The sequence below is a fragment of the Microcaecilia unicolor genome, chromosome 3 (assembly GCF_901765095.1).
Source record: "Microcaecilia unicolor chromosome 3, aMicUni1.1, whole genome shotgun sequence".
NCBI classification, from domain to species: Eukaryota; Metazoa; Chordata; class Amphibia; order Gymnophiona; family Siphonopidae; genus Microcaecilia; species Microcaecilia unicolor.
Window position 1 is genome coordinate 54376579 of NC_044033.1, and position 22087 is coordinate 54398665.

The following is a 22087-nucleotide window of genomic DNA, read 5'->3' on the forward strand; positions in this document are numbered from 1 at the left end:
CTTCGTGGGTCTGTCGGAGGGTGTCTCCCGCATCTTGCTTGCCTCTAGGAAGGATTCCACTAAAAGAGTTCTTTTTCAAGTGGAGGAGGTTTGTCGTTTGGTGTGAGAGCAAGGCCCTAGAACCTCGTTCTGTCCTACACAGAACCTGCCTGGAATACCTTCTGACTTATCAGAGTCTGCTCAAGACCAGCTCAGTAAGGAATCACCTTAGTGCGATTAGTGCTTACCATCATCGTGTAGAGGGTAAAGCCATCTCTGGAGAGACTTTAGTCGTCGATTTATTAGATGGCTTGCTCTTGTCAAGGCCCCCTGTCAAGCCTCCTGCAGTGTCATGGGATCTCAACGTAGTCCTCACCCAGCTGATGAAACCTCCTTTGAGCCACTGAATTCCTGCCATCTGAAGTACTTGACCTGGAAGGTCATTTTCTTGGTGGCAGTTACTTCAGCTCGTAGAGTCAGTGAGCTTCAAGCCCTGGTAGCTCATGCTCCTTATACAAAATTTCATCATAATAGGGTAGTACTCCGCACTCACCCCAAGTTTCTGCCAAAGGTGGTGTCGGAGTTCCATCTTAACCAGTCAATTGTCTTGCCAACATTCTTTCCCAGACCGCATACCCACCCTGCTGAACGTCAGTTGCACACATTGGACTGCAAGCGAGCTTTGGCCTTCTATCTGGAGCGGACACAGCCCACAGACAGTCCGCCCAATTGTTTATTTCCTTCGACCCCAATAGGAAGGGGGTCGCTGTCGGGAACGCACCATCTCTAATTGGCTAGCAGATTGCATTTCCTTCACTTACGCCCAGGCTGGGCTGACTCTTGAGGGTCATGTCACGGCTCATAGTGTCAGAGCCATGGCAGCGTCGGTGGCTCACTTGAAGTCAGCCACTATTGAAGAGATTTGCAAAGCTGCGACGTGGTCATCTGTCCACACATTCACATCTCATTACTGCCTACAGCAGGATACCCGACGCGACAGTCGGTTCGGGCAGTCGGTGCTGCAGAATCTGTTTGGGGTTTAAATCCAACTCCACCCTCCAGGACCCGAATTTATTCTGGTCAGGCTGCATTCTGTTAGTTGTTCTTCGTAGGTCAATTTCTGTTATACCCTCGCCGTTGCGAGGTTCAATTGACCGGGGTTCTTGTTTTGAGTGAACCTGAGAGCTAGGGATACCCCAGTCGTGAGAACAAGCAGCCTGCTTGTCCTCGGAGAAAGCGAATGGATACATACCTGTAGCAGGTGTTCTCCAAGGACAGCAGGCTGATTGTTCTCACCTACCCTCCCTCCTCCCCTTTGGAGTTGCTTTTTACTCATTAATTTGCTTGTCATTCAACTGAGCGGGAACGGTCGCGCACGGGCGGGAAGACGGCCGCGCCATGCGCGGTGGGCGTGCCCTACGTGCGGGACCGCCCGCGAAGTTTTTGTTATGGCTGGTGGGGGTTGCCGTGGACGTCAACCCAGTCGTGAGAACAATCAGCCTGCTGTCCTCGGAGAACACCTGCTACAGGTATGTATCATTCGCTATCCTTCATTAACCAACAAAACCAGTGTTAGAGCCCTTTAGCGTGCCATTAAGAGATGGACAATGCACATTATTGCCTTAACACAGCTTGATAACTGCCCCCTAAACTAAGTATGGAGCCCTATGTAGGATGTTAGTAAAAACACATTTTCATAAACAAAGTAGTCTTTTCAGAGCTCATTTGGAGAATAGGCAATTATAATTAGTCATGCAATTGACGGTTTTGATGCATTTTATTGTTTTTGGGTTTTTTTTTTATATATTGTGTTAACAAGAGAAATATGTTACATCTGCAGACAAGAAAAATGCAAGAAGACTACAAAATGCAACTAATACAAAAAACATGCTGCTGTCTTTAAGCACAAACAAGCTGGTGCACTTGTCCACCTACCGCCAAGAAACTGTCTCAGAACTGCCGGCCTCCTACTTAACCCCTCCGTTACCCTGCGTGTTCTAGGCTGAAGAATAAAACCATGCATGCTTCCTCCTTTGCCTACGTCGACGCCCATTTGTGGAATGTCCTACCAAAATCAGTGAAAGCGATTCAGGATCATCTGGCTTTTAGGAAGTCGCTTAAGACTTGCTTATTTGAGCAAGCATACCCCAAAGATCCAGGCCAACCTCACTAACCTCAGGACGCTGCCATTGCGCTCTGGCACTGGCTATTATGGACCCATTTCTTATCCTTACCTCTCTGCCCTACTTACCCCTTTCCATTTACTGTACCCTGTCTATTTTTTATTCAAATGTTGTAAGCCACATTGAGCCAACCAGAGGTGGGAAATGGTGGTATATAAGCACTGTAAAATAAATAATAAATAAATAATATATTCTGATGTACATATCCATTGTGAAACAATTCACTCATGCCATTCCTTCTCTTGAATGTTTGTGCTAACTATTCCCCTCCCCAAAGACTGATCCTTATCCTATGCTATCTCCTCATTGTGCTGTGAACTGGACAACTGCAGCAATCTCTCGTGACTCTTTCGCCACAAATCACTGCATGGGCCGGGTGCACCCTCAGGCTTGGCAAAGGATCCTCTGCCCTCCTAACCCGCCAACTGTTTCAAACTAGCATACCATTTAGCAAGAGGGGGAGGAGTCCTTATCCACCCAATGTTGTAAAATGACTTGTTTTGGCCAGTACTAGAACCAGGAGGGTGAACCTAGATTCCAAATGTTTGGGATCTTCCCAGGTATTTATGACCTGGATTGACCACTTGTTGGAAACAGGATGCTGGGCTTGATGGACCTTTGCTCTGTCCCAGTATGGCAATACTTATGTACTTATGATCGAGAGAGAACCCTTGATCCACCAGATCCGAACCCAGAAGCAGGACCCTGTAGGTCCATTCTAGGGAAGCACCAGTGACCCCTCCAGATGAGCAAGGACACCCCTCCAAAAAACCTTCAGTATAGGGCACTCCAGAAAATGGTGGCACTATAGTTCCCTTGCTTCTCAGACAGTTGTCACACTCCTCTGAATCCCACAGACCCCTTGCCTTGCCCCTTACTTCGAGGTGAGATATGCATTGTGTAGTATCTTAAGCTGATTTCACGAAGCCCCACATTAGGCGTTATCTTGTAGACCAGTAGGAATCATCGAGAGAGTTCCTGCTCCGTCACCCCCATCCCTAGCATTATGCTCCATTGACCAGCTAGTTGAGCAAAAAAGGGGGGAGGTTTCCACACCTTGGCCCACTTTGTACCATTTGGAGAGTTTATTATGTTCAGTGGGCATCTGCATGAATACGTTGAGTGTAGTGAATGCAGGATACCTCTTGACTTTGGTGTCGTAGAGTAGAAAGATAGTGTCAAAGCTATAGTAGAAAAGAGAAACATTTTGAGAGATGCCAAGTCTCCTGGCATGTAGAAAACGTAGGAAGCTGGCCTCCCTCCCCACATATCTGCAACCCTTATGTGCCCACTCTGTAAGGAGTTTTGCCCTGACCTGCAGAGAATCCCGGATTATCTTGGAGTTCCACGAATGGCGATGGGCTAGACGCTCCCCCAACCAATGATGCCACCAGTCCTATGCCAGCCTAAGCGGTTTCAAAAGGGGAGACAGTTTAAACCCGAGACCCCATCCATGCAAAGCATTAAAGACAGAGAAGGGGGAAGTGGCATTTTCCCAAACAGAAGAAGGGGCAAATACAGAGCCTCCCGTATGCAGTTTACGAAGCCACCTGATAATCGCTGCAACATTATAGACCCTGAGATCTGGTAACTCCCCCTTCACTTTTGTCTTTAATGAATTTGTTATATCAAATTCTTGCACAACGAGCCCCCCCCCACCCCATACAATTTTTACTGTTAATCCACAGTAGCACTCATTTGGAGGGGGTATAAAATCTTGGGCAGAAGAACCATTTTAACTAGGGCCACTCTTCCTAGAAATGAGATGGGGAAATCTCTCCAACGACGACACAGAGTTCAAATCGTCTCAAGTTTTTCACATATATTTTTCTTATACACAGTGATAAAGTCTAAATGAAGGTACACCCCTAAGTATTTCATAGGGCCTAGTGTCCATGCCAGAGGACAGTCAGGCCAGTGCTTGCAAGCACAGTGCCATGACCCTCCGACTTCTCAAAGTTGATCTTAAGCCCCGAGAATGAAACAAATTTCTGAATGAGATCTATCAGGGTGGGGATCCCCTAGGACAACCCGTCCTAAACAATCAACATGTCATCTGCAAAGAGGTTGATTTTATATTCATGAGTGCATACAACAATACCTTGTACCTCCAAAGACTGTCTAATCTTACCGGCCAAAGGCTCTATGGCAAAAGCAAACAGCATGGAAGATAGGGGGGGCAGCCTTGTCTTATGCCCTGCTCTAGGGCAAATGCAGGAGTCATACCTCCATTGACCAAGATTTGTGCTGTGGGCTTACTATAAAGGGCTTGAATCCCGTTCAAGAACTCTCCAAATATGCCAAACTGTGGCAGAACACAAAAGAGGTGATTCCCGTAAGATTTTATCAAACGCTTTTTCCGCGTCAAGACTAACAATTATATCATCTCCTGGGTGCCCCTCCCCCTGGTTTGAATAGCACTTGGCGCACGCAATGTGTTTGTGGAGGCAAATCTTCCCGTCACGAAACCAGATTGGTCCCCGTGTATCAGAAAAGGTAGTACCTCACCCAATCAGGCAGCCATGACAATTTTTTGCCCTGGTTTAATAATGAAATAGGGCGATATGAGCCTAGTTGTTCCTTGTCACATCCAGGTTTGGGCAAAACTATTATAGAGGTGTGAGTCAGGTCTCCCGTGGGTTGACCCAGAGAACATAATGCCTGGCACAAATAACGAAATGGCCCCACTACTTGGGTCCCCAAAAGTTTGTAAAACTCGGGTCCCAAGCCATCTGGCCCAGGAGCTTTTGCTAACTTAAGCTTCTTAATAGCAACTTGAATTTCGGTCCCCTGAATGGGTGCATTTAAAGTGTCTAATTGCTCCTGGAACAAAGAAGGAAGCTTGAGCCCTTGAAAAAAGGCCTTGTGCTGCATTTTGATTATTGTAATACAAATTTATTGGAACTGTCAGATAATCTATGTAGACTACAAACGCTAAAAAAATGTGGCAGCTAAGTTGATGTGGGGGGGGGGGGGGGGTCCAGAACAGACATAGCCACTTTATTTGTTTTAATTTTATATTTGCTGCTTTATAATGGCTTCCAAAGAGGGAATGCTCAATTTTTAATTATTTGTATTTAAAATTTCTCCTCTCCGGAACTGGTAATCGCCACTTACGGAACTATGTAAGCCACATTGAGCCTGCAAATAGGTGGGAAAATGTGGGATGCAAATGTTATAAATAAATAAAATATTAAATGTGTTGGCTCCTGTTTTTATTGGTTCCTTTGTATTGTTCCCCCCCCCCCCCCCCCCCAAAAGCTTTTATTTTAAAATGTTCTGGCCTACACAGGTGTTTATCGCCATATTGCTCTCAGCTATTTACAAAGGAATTAAATTCTCTTTACAATACCCTGCGCGAGTGTGGGTGGTACATGACAATGCTACACTATTTATGGAGGACACCGAGGAGCTCAAGGCCTTCTGGGCAGCAGACAGCATGATGGTTGGTGTGCAATTTTTTTCAGTTCGGGGGCATGTGACGCTATAACAAAAACCTTGAGAAAAAGTGATGTCTGTTTGCAACCAGAGCGGGGAGTGTGAGAAAAACGGCTTACTGCGCCCCTGGTTTGCGACTGATAAGCCGAGCTGTGTTTTATGGTTTGACTATTTTTGACTGTTTTGGGTGACCACACGCTGATTTTCTTGCACCTGTTCTTGTTTCCAATTTTTACTTTTTATGAAAGGAAGTTTGCTATGTCGAAGCGGCAGGTTATTTTTACTGTGTCTTGGCTTGCTGATTATGGTGGGAGGGGGGAGGAGGCCTGCTGTGAGGGGGAGTTGTAACACTGTGTGTTCTTGGGAGGGACTATGGGTAATGGTCAGGGGTTTTCTAGGTGTACGTATGCAGGGAGGGTAAGGCATCTGGTGAGCGTGGGTTATGTGTGGTTTGGTTTTTCTGTGTGTATGGGTGGGTGGATTGGAGGAGGGTCGGGTTGGGGGGCAAGGGTTGGGGCCAGGTGGATTCCTGGAAGCTTAGGGAGCCAACGGGGGATGTTTCTCTCCTTTTCTTTCCTGTTTCACTCGAGCCACGGAGGGAGGATGCTGGGAGGGGCGGGACTGGGACGCTGCCTCCTGGTAGGTGAAGATATGTATTTAGGGCAGAGCACTATAATTGCTGGGTGGGGGAGTTGGTATCCTCCTACTTTAATTGTAGGCAAAGAGGGGTAGCTATTTTGTTTCATAAAAAGCATCAGGTTGTTTTGCACAAATTAGTTCAAGACCTGGAAGGCCGGTTTGTTCTGTGGGCAGGGGAGGTGGTGGGACAGAGGGTTGCTCTCTGCTCTGTTTATGCCCCCAATGTGTACTCTCACTCCTTTTTTTTTTTCCAGCCTGCTGGCACATCTTGTGTCCTTGAGTGGTATCAATTGTTTCTGGGGAAGATTTTAATATTACTGTGGACCCCCTCGTAGATTACGCTCCTGCAAAACCTAGAGCGTCTGCCTGGAGAGATAGAGGGGTGAACTTCTTAATGCATGAGTTGGGTCTTGTGATATCTGGCGGGTGTTACATCCTGAAAAAAACATGATTATACCTTATTTTCTCAGGTGCATGGGGTCCACGTGAGACTCGATTATATACTTTGACCCCTTCATGTTGTCCCAGGTAGTGACTGCTGATATTGAGGGATGGGGCAGTCTCGGATCATTGCTTGGTGTGGGTGGACGTCCGGTGGCACCAAGGAGAAAGGGTGAAAATGTGGCAGTTTTTGATTCATGCATGGGAGCATTATCTTGCAGATAATGACCCGGATTCAGTTGATCCTGTCACCTACTGGAGACGGGCAAGGCGGTGCTAAGAGGGAAAATATTGGCCTACACAGTGCAGTCTCGCAGAGAGAGCGCCAATTATTGAGCTGACTGGTTGCAAGGGCTTCGAGGCAAACACATCTTGACTAGGGATGAGGGTATGAGGAAGGAATATAATGCTGTACGACAACAGATCAATGACCTCCTAAATGAAGAGCATCCCAAGATATCTCTATGTATAAGTTAAACATGTACCTATGGGGGAACAAGGCGGGTAGACTGCTGACTACACTGGTTAAGCAGAGAGGAGCGAAGCAGGTAATAACTAAAATACGAACGCCAATGGGTAGGGTAGTAGCGGCACCAGAGGATGTTCAGAAGGCCTTTGTAGATTTCTAAGGGCACTCTATGATAAAGGGGAGATGGACAAGGCACAGAGAGACTCGTTTGTCAGGGACTTGAATCTGCCGCAACTGACGCAAGTCCAACGGGATGCCTTAAATGCCCCCATTGCGGTGTCTGAGATATGCCAGGCTATACGGCTTCTTAAATTGGCAAAGGCACCTGGACCTAATGGCTTGGGTCCTCGGGCCCCCCTTTCAGGAACTTTGTCATCATTTATGCAATACTGGGGGGGGGGGGGGGGGGGGGGGGGAGGCGCTGACTCATGCTCATATTGTAGTACTGCCCAAGCCAGGGAGGGATGCGGAAATGCTGGGTTCCTACCGCCCAATCTCACTCCTTAATCAGGATATTAAACTTTTTGCCAGTATCTTAGCTCAGAGGCTGGGGAGCATACTACCGGAGTTGATACACCCAGACCAGGCTGGGTTTGTTCCGGGGCGCTGCGCCTCTTCTAATATATTGAGGGCAGTGTCGGCTTTGCAAACATTTGGGGGTACCCCAGGAGACGCTATAATAGCCAGCCTGGATGCAGAGAAAGCTTTCGATAAAATTATGTGGGATTACCTGTTTTGGATGCTTCTGCAATTTGGCATCATTGGGAAACTTTTAAGGGGTATCAGGTTTCTCTACAGTCACCAGACAGCACAGATCCTGATTAATGGGTCTTTAACTTCAGAATTCAAGCTGGAGCGAGGCACTAGGCAGGGATGCCCTTGTCTCCCATGTTATTTGTGTTGTCTTTGGAACCTCTTGGCCACAAAGATTAGGCAATCAGAGTTTGGAGGGTTCAAGGTCGGGTCTCAGGAATTCAGGATCAACCTGTTCGCTGATATGCTTGTATACTTAAATCGAGCAACGGATGCTGACCGAAAATTGGTGTCTCTAATTATGCAATTTGGTTCTTTCTCTGGGCTTAAAATCAATTTTGAGAAATCTGAGGCCTTGCCCATGCCCTCCCCCTGTGAGAGTCAGCGGTTGCCCGCCTTCCCCCTGGCATGGTCCTCTGGAGTTTTAAAGTATTTGGGGGTTTACCTGCATAGGGACATGGAGGTGGTCTATCGCAAGAACATTCAGGATAAATTGGAATACTTTAAATTTCTATGCCGCCGTTGGAAAAGATCTGCTACTTTTGCTACTAGGTAGGGTAGCACTAGTTAAAATGGTTATGCTTCCTAAGATTCTATACCCTTGCAGATGGTGCCTATATGGATTGCTAAGCGGGAAGAAGATCTGTATAAAGGGACCATAGGTGCATTTATTTGGGTGGGCCAAGGGGCAACGGATTAGATACACTAAGCTAGTTCGCTCTCGGGGGGGGGGGGGGGGGGGGGCTCAGTCCTTCCAGACTTGTGTCTATATAACGTGGCGGTGTTGATCAGGTGGATACATGAATTGCATGCGGCAGGTTCGCACCGCGATTATATTTGGGAGGATTGTTCATCCCCTTACGTGGCTTTTAATATGTTGCAACTGCCCAACAGCGAGGAGTAGGAGGGTGCATTGTCTGCTTCGGCCACTGCGTAAGGCTTGATGGAGATGCCATGTTGGGGGGAGCTTCTGGACCCTCTCCTTTTATATCAGTGGTTGATAACCCCTCCTTCTCAGCGGGGCAGGGGGTGTCTCGCTTCCGAGCATGGGCGATGGGGGGATGTCGATACGTTGGGCATTTTGTAGCTTGGGGGGGGGGGGGAGTGTCTTTCCAACGTTTGAGCAGGCGAAAACACAATGTCAACGATCTAGAACAGATTTTTTTTTCTTTCCTGCAGTCGAGGCACTACTGCTCTTCCTTGATCTCATCCAGGGGAAGAGGCTTGGGTTCACCCTCCTGGATAAACTGTTTGTCAAACACCCGCTCATACAACAACAAATATAGCACATATGGTATGCAATGGAGCAGGGTAGCACCGTCCTTCCTCTTGTGCTGCTCAGTTGGATCAATGGGGGGAACAGTTGGGGAGGAGTGTGACCGAAGCAGAGTTGTTAGCATGTTTTGTATTGTCCTCTAAAGTCTCCCCAGTGCAAATCGACAAGAGATGCAGCTAAAGCTCCTGCATGCACTTTATTACCAGAGCTAGGGAAAGCAATGGGCCTCTGGAAGATGACACCTGTGTGCGCTGTAAATCCAGGGTGGATACTCTGATTCATCCACTTTCTGGAGTGTGTGCGGTTACAGGAGATTTGGGGGGGGGGGGGGGGGGTGGCTTGAATCCTTGAAGAGTGTAACTGATTAGAGTACTGAGTGGTCATACCGTGTTCTACTCTTGGGGGATGACTCCAGCTGAGCAAACAGGGGCTGTCTCCATCCTAGTGTCGGTTTCTGTGTGTGGCATTATTGTTGGCTAAAAAGACCATACTGTTGTATTGGGTGGCAGAGAGCACACTGCCCCTACAGAGGTGGCATGCAAAGATGGTGCAAATGGCTAGATGGGAAAAACAAAGGCTACAGCCATATGATAAGGTACGCTGGCAAGCTTACAGAGCCCTTTGGGATGTATGTGAGACATTGTTTTCTGGCTCGAAGGGGGTTCCAGGAAGTGGTGGAGGGGTAGGGGGGGTGTCTGTTGGGTAACAGAAAATGAGCAGGATGTTTCATGCATGTGAAACATACACTACTGTATATCTTTATTAGGATTCCTTGCTGTTGCTGCTGGTTCAATTCTTCTGTATTATTTTGTGATAGGTAGTTTGTCCTGCACGTCAATAAAGAAATTTACAAAAAAAAAAAAAAAAAAAGAGAGCCTCTTTTATGGGCTGTTATTTCTTCATATTTTCTAAATAAATGTGACCCAACCATTCATACATTATTTTTCCAATGAAGGACAGTAGTATGAATGGCATGTGTAATCATCATATTGAACAGTTTAGCATTATCTCAGGTGATTGAAATCCAGGTTCTTTCGTATCTTTATAAGCACTGCAAAGGTTATTACCTTCACTTGGGGGAATCTGTTTGCCTATTGTCAAGTACCTCAGATTACTGAGAAATTAAAACCATCTGAGCACAAGCTCCATTGCTCTGGAATGCTTTGCCTCCCAAACTGAGAAGTAGTTACTTATGATTTTTGATGTACCTCAAAGACATGGCTGTTTCAAGAACTTTTACCTAATTGTCATTTATTACTTTGTTAATTCTCTGTCTTATTTAACGTGAATTTATACATTTTGCATTGTTGATCTTAGTTCTGTTAAGTATCTTGTACGTAGTGTGATAGTATAAAGCATACAATATATGTATACGCTGAATTTTCTTGAACATCTAGGTAGACAATGTGGAACTTTTTCACCATGCTGAACACTCCTATAGGGGCCCTTTTACCAAGCTGCATTAAAAGGGCCAGAAAAAGAAATGACTGTATGGTAAGTTCGCAGTTGCCACGCAGCCATTTTGCCATCCTGCATATTCCTATAGGGGCCCTTTTACTAAGCTGCGTTAAAAGGGGCCCTACGCTAGCAGCGGTGGCCGTTTTTGCCACCCACCAAGGCCCCTTGTACAGCAATGGGTTGAAAGGCCAAAAAAAAGAAATGGCTGTGCGGTAAGTTTGCAATTGGCATGCAGCCATTTCGGTGGGGGGGGGGGGGGGGGAGCACTTACCCACACCCATTTAGGTGGCAGTAAGGGCTCCCATGCTAACCTGGTGCTAACCAATTACCACCTGGTAACCCCTGCAGAAATATTTTTTAAATATTTCCACTAGTGCTGGAAGTGGCACGCGCTGGAGGTGGAACTACCACTGGCACCCATTTTGGACCGGTGGTAGTTCAAGGTTGCCACACGATAACCCTTTAGTAAAATGGCCCCATCGTTAGCTATCTCAGTTGCTTTTAATTCTGCACGTTTTACTAGAAAACTAATGTACTTTTCAACTGATAACATTTTACATCCAGCAGGAAGTCTTGATTGTATTGATAAATTATTAGGCATGTTCCCTTGAATAAAACACCATAATTACAGTTTCCATATCATCAAGCTGATCAATCCATAGACTGGTGGGTTGTGTCCATCTACCAGCAGGTGGAGATAGAGAGCAATCCTTTTGCCTCCCTATATGTGGTCATGTGCTGCCGGAAACTCCTCAGTATGTTCTCTATCTCAGCAGGTGGTGGTCACACACAGCAGCAGCTCTGGCTAGGCCTCCAAGCCTAATTTTTAGGTTTTGTTGAGTGCCTGGGGTTGAGGGCTCTTCTTGAGCAAGTGCAAACCTGGTGGCGCCAGGTCCCTCCTTTTCTCCCCCCTCCCGCTGGCTCCGTTAAAAAAAAAAAAAAAAAAATTTTAAACGTCCTTAAAGGCGTTTATTTAAACGTTTATTGCAGCTACTCACTGGGACACCAGGTCGTTACAGCTCGGAGCGGAAAGCAGGTAATTTTTACCTTTTTATAGCGGGCAGGGGGTTCCTCGATTGATCTCCACGTGGCATATGGCGTCGGAGGGCGAGGGCGCAAAGAGTCGCTCCCCGGATCGCTTAGGCGCTTCTAGAGGGGATGCGGGGGTATTAAAGTCTGATTCGCCCTTGTTGGGTGACAGTTTCGTGACCGATGAGTGTCCCGGTCCTTCCTCCGGTGTGGCGGTTTTTCCCGCCATAAACGCCCATCCCCCGCTGCTCGCCTCCGCCATCTTGGCCGGCCACGCGGCTCGGACGGCTTCTTTGTGGGCCGCCCTTGAGGGAGACATTAATGCCATGGACGCCCTTAATTTGGGCGACGGCACCAAGCGGCTAAAGTTAAGCGCCGTTTTTTCCCGCGCGGCTCCTTCGCGGAGTGTCGCGCCAGACGCCATTTTGGATGCGCAGCATGTCTCTCCCCCGCGCTTGCGAGCGCCGGTTGGGGGTGCGTCTAGGGCTGTAGCCCAGGCTGCGGAAGTGCACAGGCTGGGGGGTTTCTCCCCCGAGTTTGTTTTGCTGCTGCATCAGGCCTTCCTTATGCAAAACGCTGCCCCTGCTCCCTCGTTTGGTAAAGAGGTTGAGGTCCCCGGAGGTGAACGCCCTCGGGTTGATTCCAGGCCTTGGAGGACCTTGTCTCCTCCGATGTAGATGAGGGCAGCGTATCTGAGTTCTCCCAACGGTCCTTTGCGGATTCCTTGGAGGAGACGGATCCCCGCTCGGTTGGAGCGGATGACCCCTCTGCAGCGCGGCTTTTTAGCTCAGAGGATTTGCCCAACCTGTTAGTGCAGGCCATGGGCATTTTGAAGATTTCCTCTCCGGAGGACGTCTCTCCCTCAGCCCCTGTTGGCTCTGCCATTATGCTGGGGACGAAACGCCCGCCTAGAACCTTCCACGTGCATGATGCCATGCACACCTTAATTTCGGCTCAATGGGATGTCCCGGAAGCGAGCCTCAAAGTGGCTAGGGCTATGTCCCGCCTCTATCCTTTGCCTGAAAGTGAACGTGAGGCCTATCTGTGGCCTACCGTGGATTCTTTAATCACTGCGGTGACTAAGAAAACGGCTTTGCCGGTGGAAGGTGGCACGGCCCTAAAGGACGCTCAAGACAGAAGATTGGAGGCGGCCTTAAGGTCGTCCTTTGAGGCGACTGCTTTAAGTTTGCAGGCCTCGGTTTGCGGTTCCTATGTGGCCAGGGCGTGCCTGACTATGGTGCAGCGGGCTTCCCCCTCGGATCATTCCTTGAGGGCTGATTGGCCGGCCCTGGAATCGGGCTTAGCCTATTTGGCAGACTTGCTGTATGATGTCTTGAGAGCCTCAGCTAAAGGCATGGCTCAGACAGTCTCTGCGCGGCAGTGGCTTTGGCTGAAACATTGGTCTCTGACCACAGGCCTCTAAATCCCCGCCTGGCTAGATTGCCTTTTAAAGGCAAGCTGCTCTTTGGGGTCGAGCTGGACAAAATTGTGACCGATCTCGGCACGTCTAAGGGCAAGAAAATTACCAGAGGTCAGGGCTCGGGCTAGTACTTGTTCCGGTACCTCCAGAGGACGGTTTCAGGAAGCCCGTCGGTACCACCCGGGCAGGTCGGGCTCCTCTGCCCCCTCTTCCTTCAAGAGGACTTTCTCCCCCAAGCAGCATTCCTTTCGCAGAGACCGCCGTCCCGGAGGTGCTCCCTCCGGTCCTCCCCCAGGGTCTCGTACCCAATGACGGGGCCTTGGTCCACGCCCCAGTGCAGATTGGAGGACGGCTGTCCTCGTTTCTGGGCGAGTGGACCACAATAACTTCAGACGCTTGGGTGCTGGAAGTCATCAGAGACGGCTACAAGCTAGAGTTCTGCCGACCCTTAAGAGACGGGTTTGTACTCTCTCCCTGCAAGTCTCCGGTCAAAGCTGTGGCAGTGCAGCAGACCTTGGACAACCTGATCCGCCTGGGTGCAGTCGTTCTGGTGCCAGAAAATCAGATTGGCAAGGGACGTTACTCCATTACTTTGTGGTACCAAAGAAAGGAGGTTCTGTCCGGCCTATCCTCGACCTCAAAGGGGTCAATCGGGCCTGAAAGTGCGGCACTTTCGCATGGAGACTCTCCGCTCTGTTATAGCGGCAGTGAAGGCAGGAGAGTTCTTGGCTTCCTTGGACATCAAGGAAGCATACCTGCATATTCCCATCTGGCCTCCTCATCAACGCTTTCTGCGTTTTGCAGTCCTGGGACGACACTTCCAGTTCAGAGCCTCCCCTTCGGGTTGGCTACTGCTCCGCGGACCTTTTCCAAAGTAATGGTGGTCATCGCGGCCTTCCTGCGAAAGGAAGGAGTACAAGTCCATCCTTATCTGGACGACTGGTTGATCCGAGCCCCCTCTTATGCAGAGTGCGGCAAAGCTGTGAACCGGGTGGTTGCTCTTTTGAGCTCCCTGGGGTGGATCATCAACTGGGAGAAGAGTCAGCTGCGCCCGACTCAGTCCCTGGAGTATCTGGGAGTTCGATTCGACACCCAAGTGGGCAGAGGGTTCCTGCCAGACAATCGGATTGTCAAACTTCAGGCTCAGGTGGACCAGTTCCGAGTAGCCTCTCCTCTTCGGGCTTGGGACTATGTGCAGCTGTTGGGCTCTATGACGGCCACGATGGAAGTAGTGCCCTGGGCCAGGGCTCATATGAGACCACTACAACACTCTCTGTTGCAGCGCTGGACTCCGATGTCGGAGGATTATGCTGTGCGCCTTCCCTTGGACCCAGCAGTGCGCAAGGCGCTGAGCTGGTGGCTGCAGACAGACAAGTTGTCTGCAGGAATGCCTCTGGTGACCCCAGAGTGGATTGTCGTCACGACGGACGCCTCTTTGACGGGCTGGGGAGCCCACTGCTTGGGAAGGACAGCGCAGGGGCTCTGGTCTCCTGCAGAGGCAAAGTGGTCTATCAACCTCCTGGAACTCAGAGCCATTCGGTTGGCGCTTTTGGAGTTCATCCCGGTACTGGCGTTGAAGCCAGTACGGGTCCTGTCGGACAATGCCACTGCTGTGGCCTATGTCAACCGCCAGGGAGGTACCAAGAGCGCCCCTCTAGCCAAGGAGGCCATGAATCTATGCCAGTGGGCGGAAGCGAACCTGGAACAGCTGTCAGCGGCCCACATTGCCGGAGTCATGAATGTCAAGGCGGACTTTCTCAGTCGCCATACCTTGGAGCCCGGAGAGTGGCAGCTATCTGCTCAGGCGTTCTTGGACATCACGAAGCGCTGGGGCCAGCCGAGCCTAGATCTGATGGCGTCATCGGCCAATTGCCAAGTGCCGCGCTTTTTCAGCAGAAGACGGGACCCTCGATCCCTGGGAGTAGATGCTCTTCTCCAACAGTGGCCGACACAAGAGCTTCTCTATGTGTTCCCGCCCTGGCCCATGTTGGGCAGGGTGCTAGACCGGGTGGCAAAGTATCCGGGCCGGATAATCCTGGTGGGTCCGGACTGGCCCAGACGTCCCTGGTATGCGGACTTGATCAGGCTCTCAGTCGACGATCCTCTGCGACTGCCTGTGGAGCAGGGCCTGTTACATCAGGGTCCCGTGGTGATGGAGGATCCCTCCCCCTTTGGTCTTACGGCCTGGCTATTGAGCGGCAGCGTCTGAGAAAGAAGGGCTTCTCAGACAAGGTCATCGCCACTATGCTGAGAGCGAGGAAGCGCTCTACTTCTACTGCTTACGCCAGGGTTTGGCGTACCTTTGCAGCGTGGTGTGAAGCAGGCTCACTTTCTCCCTTCACTGCTCCAATTTCTTCACTGTTGGCGTTCCTGCAAGAAGGTCTGGAGAAAGGCCTGTCGCTCAGTTCCCTTAAAGTCCAGGTAGCGGCTCTGACTTGCTTCAGGGGCCGCCTGAAGGGTGTTTCCCTGGCTTCACAGCCAGATGTGGTGCGCTTTCTTAAGGGAGTTAATCATCTGCGCCCTCCTCTGCACTCTGTGGTGCCTGCATGGAATCTCAATCTGGTGCTAAGAGCATTGCAGAAGCCGCCTTTTGAACCCTTGTCGAGGGCATCTCTGAAAGACCTGACGTTGAAAGCAGTCTTTTGGTGGCTATCATAAGTACATAAGTACATAAGTAGTGCCATACTGGGAAAGACCAAAGGTCCATCTAGCCCAGCATCCTGTCACCGACAGTGGCCAATCCAGGTCAAGGGCACCTGGCACGCTCCCCAAACGTAAAAACATTCCAGACAAGTTATACCTAAAAATGCGGAATTTTTCCAAGTCCATTTAATAGCGGTCTATGGACTTGTCCTTTAGGAATCTATCTAACCCCTTTTAAACTCCGTCAAGCTAACCGCCCGTACCACGTTCTCCGGCAACGAATTCCAGAGTCTAATTACACGTTGGGTGAAGAAAAATTTTCTCCGATTCGTTTTAAATTTACCACACTGTAGCTTCAACTCATGCCCTCTAGTCCTAGTATTTTTGGATAGCGTGAACAGTCGCTTCACATCCACCCGATCCATTCCACTCATTATTTTATACACTTCAGCCAGAAGAGTTTCCGAGCTCCAGGCGCTCTCATGTCGCGAGCCTTTTCTGCAGTTCACTGAGGCAGGAGTGACTATTCGCACAGTGCCTTCCTTCCTGCCCAAGATTGTTTCTCGCTTCCATGTGAATCAGCAGCTCTGTCTCCCTTCCTTTCGTAGGGAGGACTACCCAGAGGAATACTCTGCTCTCAGATGTCTGGATGTGAGACGAGTCATCATCAGATACTTGGAAGTGACCAATGATTTCCGGAATTCGGATCATCTGTTTGTCCTATTTGCAGGTCCTCGTAGGGGTCTGCAGGCTGCTAAGCCTACAGTGGCAAGATGGGTCAAGGAAGCCATTGCAGCGGCTTATGTGGCCGCGGGGAAGGTGCCGCCTATCCAGCTGAAGGCTCACTCCACAAGAGCTCAGGCGGCCTCGATGGCAGAGGCCGGTTCCGTCTCCTTGGAAGAGATATGCAAGGCGGCAACTTGGGCTTCGGCCCATACATTCTCCAAGCATTACCGCTTGACTGTGGCTGCTCGGGCGGAGGCCCGGTTTGGAGCTTCAGTGTTGCGGTCAGGGATTTCTATGTCCCGCCCTGGGTGAGTACTGCTTCGGTACATCCCACCAGTCTATGGATTGATCAGCTTGATGATATGGAAGGTAAAATTATGTATCATACCTGATAATTTTCTTTCCATTAATCATAGCTGATCAATCCATAGTCCCTCCCAGATATCTGTACTGTTTATATTCTGGTTGCATTTCAGATTCAAGTTTAGTCTTCAGTTCCTGTTCAGGAAGACTTCGTGTTCAAGTTATTTTTTCACTTGGATTCTTCAAGAGTTGAGACGAGTTTGTGTTACAGTGAGCTGCTGCATTCCTCTCCCCTCCGTTTTACGGGGCTGGATTGAGATTTAAATTCTGCCGGCACTCCCTCCCGCTTCGTGCGGCTGTAGGGCAGCTTTGTACCCCTCCCGCTTCGGCGGTGTTAGGGTCAGTCAGCTCCTCCCGCGGTTGCGGTTGCAGGATAAGCCAGATCCCCCCGCATCGGCGGGTGTGGTGTCCCTCCCCCGCTCCGCGGGGATGAGCTGGACGGATTCCCCTCCCCCACTTGTGTGGGGATGAGCTGGGTTAATTCCCCTCCCCTGTTTCGGCGGTGGTGAGCTGGGCAGAGTGTCTCTTTGTGGGTGTAATTCTCTAAGTGCTGAGTCCTGCGGATGGAGCTTGGATATCGACATACTGAGGAGTTTCCGGCAGCACATGACCACATATAGGGAGGCAAAAGGATTGCTCTCTATCTCCACCTGCTGGTAGATGGACACAACCCACCAGTCTATGGATTGATCAGCTATGATTAATGGAAAGAAAATTATCAGGTATGATACATAATTTTACCTTTACTTTGGTAACATAATTTGTTACATATTGGTTACAGGTGCAGAAACCATCAAAGCCCTGGGAATTCTATATAGGTACTCAGCTGAGAGAGAGATTCCAGCCAAATCTGCACCATCTTTTTATTAACTTTTATTCTGCCCATTTCTTCAGAAATGGAAGTGTTTTGGTTGGAGAGCTTTACAACTATGGATCATTATTGGTAGGATATATTTAAACTTTATCATCTGTGCTTGTAGTTTTGTAAATTGTCTTGAGTCATTAAAAATACATATATTTTTCTTTCTTTCTTTTTTTGTCACACTAATTGTTTAATACAGAATGCCATAAATTTGTATAGAAAGCTGAGTGAGAAGGTGATGCCACAGCCTTTAGTCATCTACTTTGCAATCAGCATTCTGCACATGGTGGAACAGCTCCATAAAGTTGGAATCATTCATGGGGACATTAAACCAGACAATTTTGTACTTGGAGAAAGGCAAGTAACTTAAAGCAAAATTTCCATAGTTTTACTATGTTGAAACCTGGTTTCCTTTGTGCTTCTCTCACATTTCAAATGTATTGCAATAAACATGTTTGTTCATTTCAGGTTTCTGGAGAATGATGCCTGCAGTCTAGACAGTTTGTCTCATGGGTTAGCATTGATTGACTTGGGGCAAAGCATAGACATGAAATTATTCCCTAAAGGGACTGCATTTATGGCAAAGTGCGAAACATCTGATTTCCAGTGTATTGAAATGCTAACGAAGAAACCATGGAACTACCAGGTAGTCTTAATTTCCATTTCGGACATCTATACTAGGAGCTTTTATATTTGTATTGCAATGCAATAGTGCAGCGCTGACAGTACAATGGTTGCTGATCAATCTTGGCATGACTTTTGTGAATTATCTTTGCAAAAATGATGATTTTTTTTTAATATTTTATTGTGAATCGAGAAGGTATTGCAACCAATAGAAATAAATATATGCCTCTTTTCTGTATAAAACGCCTGTTGTCAATAAACCTATTTTAATTATTTTTAATTTATTGAATTTTAAAAAATATACGAGCATAACACTTGGTAAGGAAAACATGGAGAAAATGAATTAATATTTAAAAAAAAAAAAGAGGGGAAAAAATCATTGTTAATTTTCGACCTAAAGCCCACAAGTCAGAAGAGAGAAGGAAAGAAAACAGGAGAAATACAAAATATTCAAAGGCAATAAGGTATGACTAGCATGTACAACCATGCACAAAATTCTGTTAAAGCCTGCATTAATGCCATTGTTTGGCGGACATGAGCTGTTACAGCAAGAGCAGCTCTCTCCCCATACTTCAGAGCACATCATCTTCTCATTATAAATCTGTATTTCAGCAAAGTTTAAGATGAAAGAAAATTAATCTGGTTTGTCAGCAACAGGTGTTGTACACTGCCTTTTAGGAGACTTGGCTTCCTCCCCAGACAGGTCTGATCTGGAGATTTTAACTAAGGCAATATTCAGTGTTTGGGGGGAGAGAATGTCATCCATCAAGTCAGTGGTGACACCTAATGGCTAGATCTTAGGTCCACATTAGCTAAGTTCTGGAGAGAGCTGTGATTTGTTGGCCTTGGGTGAGGATTGTCACTGTGATAGCTGGGTGGAGTTAAGTAAGGGAATATAAAAGTAGAGTGAAACTTGTTTGAACTGGAAGAGCAGGAGATAATTACCAGAGCTCCTTCTCCTGTCCTCCTCCCCCCCCCCCCCCCCCCCCCCCCCCCCCCCCCCAATTTTAAGAGAATTTCAATTTCATCTACACTGGCTTTTTTTTTTTTTTTTTTTTAGACTGATTACTTTGGAATTGCTGGAACAGTTTATTGCATGCTTTTTGGTCATTACATGAAGGTGAAAAATGAACAAGGAGTGTGGAGAATTGATGGCATTTCCAAAAGGTAATCTTTTTCTTACAAAATATAGCTATAAAATGTGTCCTAATAAAATGTCTTGGTGGCAAAGTTTACATTCGTATTTCAAAAACCTCCATATAGGTATTGAGTAACATGGTGAATTAGTCCCTGTTTTCATTGTGGGTGTGTGTCTCATGTGAAAAGGCCACAGCATTCCAAGAAAGAGCAGTTGGCCATTGAGATTATTTTCTTTTTTATATTTTCCTCCCATCATGCCTTTTCTAAAATCGAAATGATGCCTCCATTACAGAAAGATGTCTTAATATTCCTTCCAAACAACATTCTCTATTCAGGTTTTTTAAACACTTTGGCCTTCATATACTAACCTGGAAAAATGTTTGTGGGTTAATTACCTATTTTTGCAGTTGAAATATGAATAAGTGGTCTTCTAGTCTCTAAATGCATTCCACATTTGAGATGAAATGATTTTTCTTTCCTGATGGAATCATCCAGTATGATGTGAATGCAAAAGAGGCAACTTGAATTGCCTTTAGCAAAAGTGGACATGCTAAAAAACAATAAAACATAGCTCTTCTCTCCTTTAAAGCACAAGGACCAGATGGATGTGCTTCTGAATTGTATAAAATGCTCTCTGAGTCTCCTAGTCCAAGAAGGCAGTGTTGGGTGGCCCCAGGGGAGAATGTGTTTTCTGTCAGGAGGGTGGTGGGGTGGGGATTCCGGCTGAAAATGAACTGTAGTTTTTGGCCATAGATTCAGTTTCGGCCAGAACCAAAACTGCCTGTATTTGGGTGTCAAGATATGTAGAAGGAAAATTTAGAAATAGCAAATACTTAGCTCTACAGAAAATTATCATTATTTCAAATTTAGAATGAATATTAATGGTCTTTAATGGCCAAGACAGGCGCACCCTGCAGAGATGAGATTTGAGCATCAAGAGTCAATAACTGCTTATCTACAATGGAGATTTGTCAGTGCTAACATTTGTCTACTGTCTCTGAGGAAAAAGTTGCTACATGCAAAACTGTGGTCTTGAGCATAATCTCCATATGACTGATAACTAGCTAAAGGTCCTTCGAGGAAATATCTTGGGAAATATCCTCATTGCTAGACTATTGTGGGGGATCTCCAGAGGAGCTAAAACTCTGGATCAAGGAGCAGCTGGGAGAGGGCTAGTAGCCACCTTTTTAGATTTTTTTTATTACCTCCTGCATGCATTGATATATTAACTTATCCAACTGAACTTCCTGCAGCATTACTTGATGGAGAGAGGAGGAGGAGTACATTCTGAGGAGCTTAAAGAAGATCTACTCGAGGACTTAGTTTGAACTCCAGTGGCCTTCACTAATCCAATAGGTTTTACATGTTGTCCATGGGACTACTGACTGAAATACTAGCACTGGGAAAGACAGGCCTCTATTAAATGATGGTGGTCTGTCAAATTAATCACTTAATATGTTTCCATGAGGGTTTTATTTAAAAAAAAATGCCAATGATACTAATTCAGTTCTTGTGGCAAAGATATTAAAGGATATTTAAGGGGCTCAATGTGGTTCTGGTGGGCCCTTTTAAAGATTTGTGTAATAGATCCTTAGAGACTGGGGTGGTTCCATAGAATTGGAGAAGAGCAGATGTGGTTCCTCAACATAAAAATGATGACAGAGAAGAAGTGGGCCAGAAAGCCTCAGTTTTGATTGTTGGAAAAGTAATGGAGGCACTGCTGAAGGAACTGATAGTAAAATCCCTGGAATCCAATAGCTTACAAGATCCAAAGCAATATGGTTTTGCAAAAGGAAAATCACATCAAACAAATCTGATTTTGGTTGGGTGCCCAGAGAACTGGCTCAAGGACATGTGATAGATGTGATTTATTTGTACTCAGCAAAGCCTTTGATACAGTTTCTCATAGGAGGTTTGTGAACAAATTAAATGGCTAAAGTTAGGATCCAAAGTAGTGAACCAAACTAGAAACTGGCAGACTGATTGACAGTATGGTAGTGAATGGAATTCACTTGGAGGAAAGAAAGGTGAGTAGTGGAGTGTCCCAAGGATCGGTATTGGGGCCAATTCTATTCAACATATTTGTGAGTGAAATTGCCGAAGGGTTAGAAGGGAAGTTTGCCTTTTTGCGGTTGACACAAAGATTTGAAACAGAGTAGACACCCTGGAGAGTGTGGACAATGTGAGAAGGGATCTAAAAAGATTAGAAGAATGGTCTGTTTGGCAGTTAAAAAATGTAATGGGCAATAGAATTTAATGGGAGAGCTACCCAAAGAGATGTGTGAAGATAAGTGATGAGTTTTACAAAAACAGTAAAACATAATAAAGGAGACCGTAATAAATGAGAGGTTTTGTATGCCTATGATAAGACTAGAGCCATTGTTACAGACTCAAAGTTAATATGGGTTTGTTGAGGCTTTTTCCTCTCGGATGAAATTTGTTGTTAATAAATTGTTTGGTGGAGGGTAGTGTTGTTTCAATAGTTAAAATATAATGCAAAGAAGTGTAGAGTGATGCACATGGGGGTGTAGAAACTCCAAAAGAGCTGTATTTTCTAGGGAGTGAGAGACTAAAGCACAGATGAGGAGATGGACCTTGGGGTGATAGTGTTGGAGGATCTTAAGGCAATGAAACAATGTGATAA

At 47.1% G+C, this 22087-nt stretch overlaps 1 protein-coding gene across 1 annotated transcript in view; it reads left to right on the top strand.

The window, feature by feature from the left end:
• Positions 1-22087, top strand: part of BUB1 (BUB1 mitotic checkpoint serine/threonine kinase) — a 189241-nt gene that overhangs the window by 164593 nt on the left and 2561 nt on the right. The window contains 4 exon segments of the mRNA XM_030195939.1: positions 17599-17760; positions 17879-18036; positions 18148-18325; positions 19364-19470. Of these exon segments, the coding sequence (XP_030051799.1) occupies positions 17599-17760; positions 17879-18036; positions 18148-18325; positions 19364-19470 (605 nt within the window).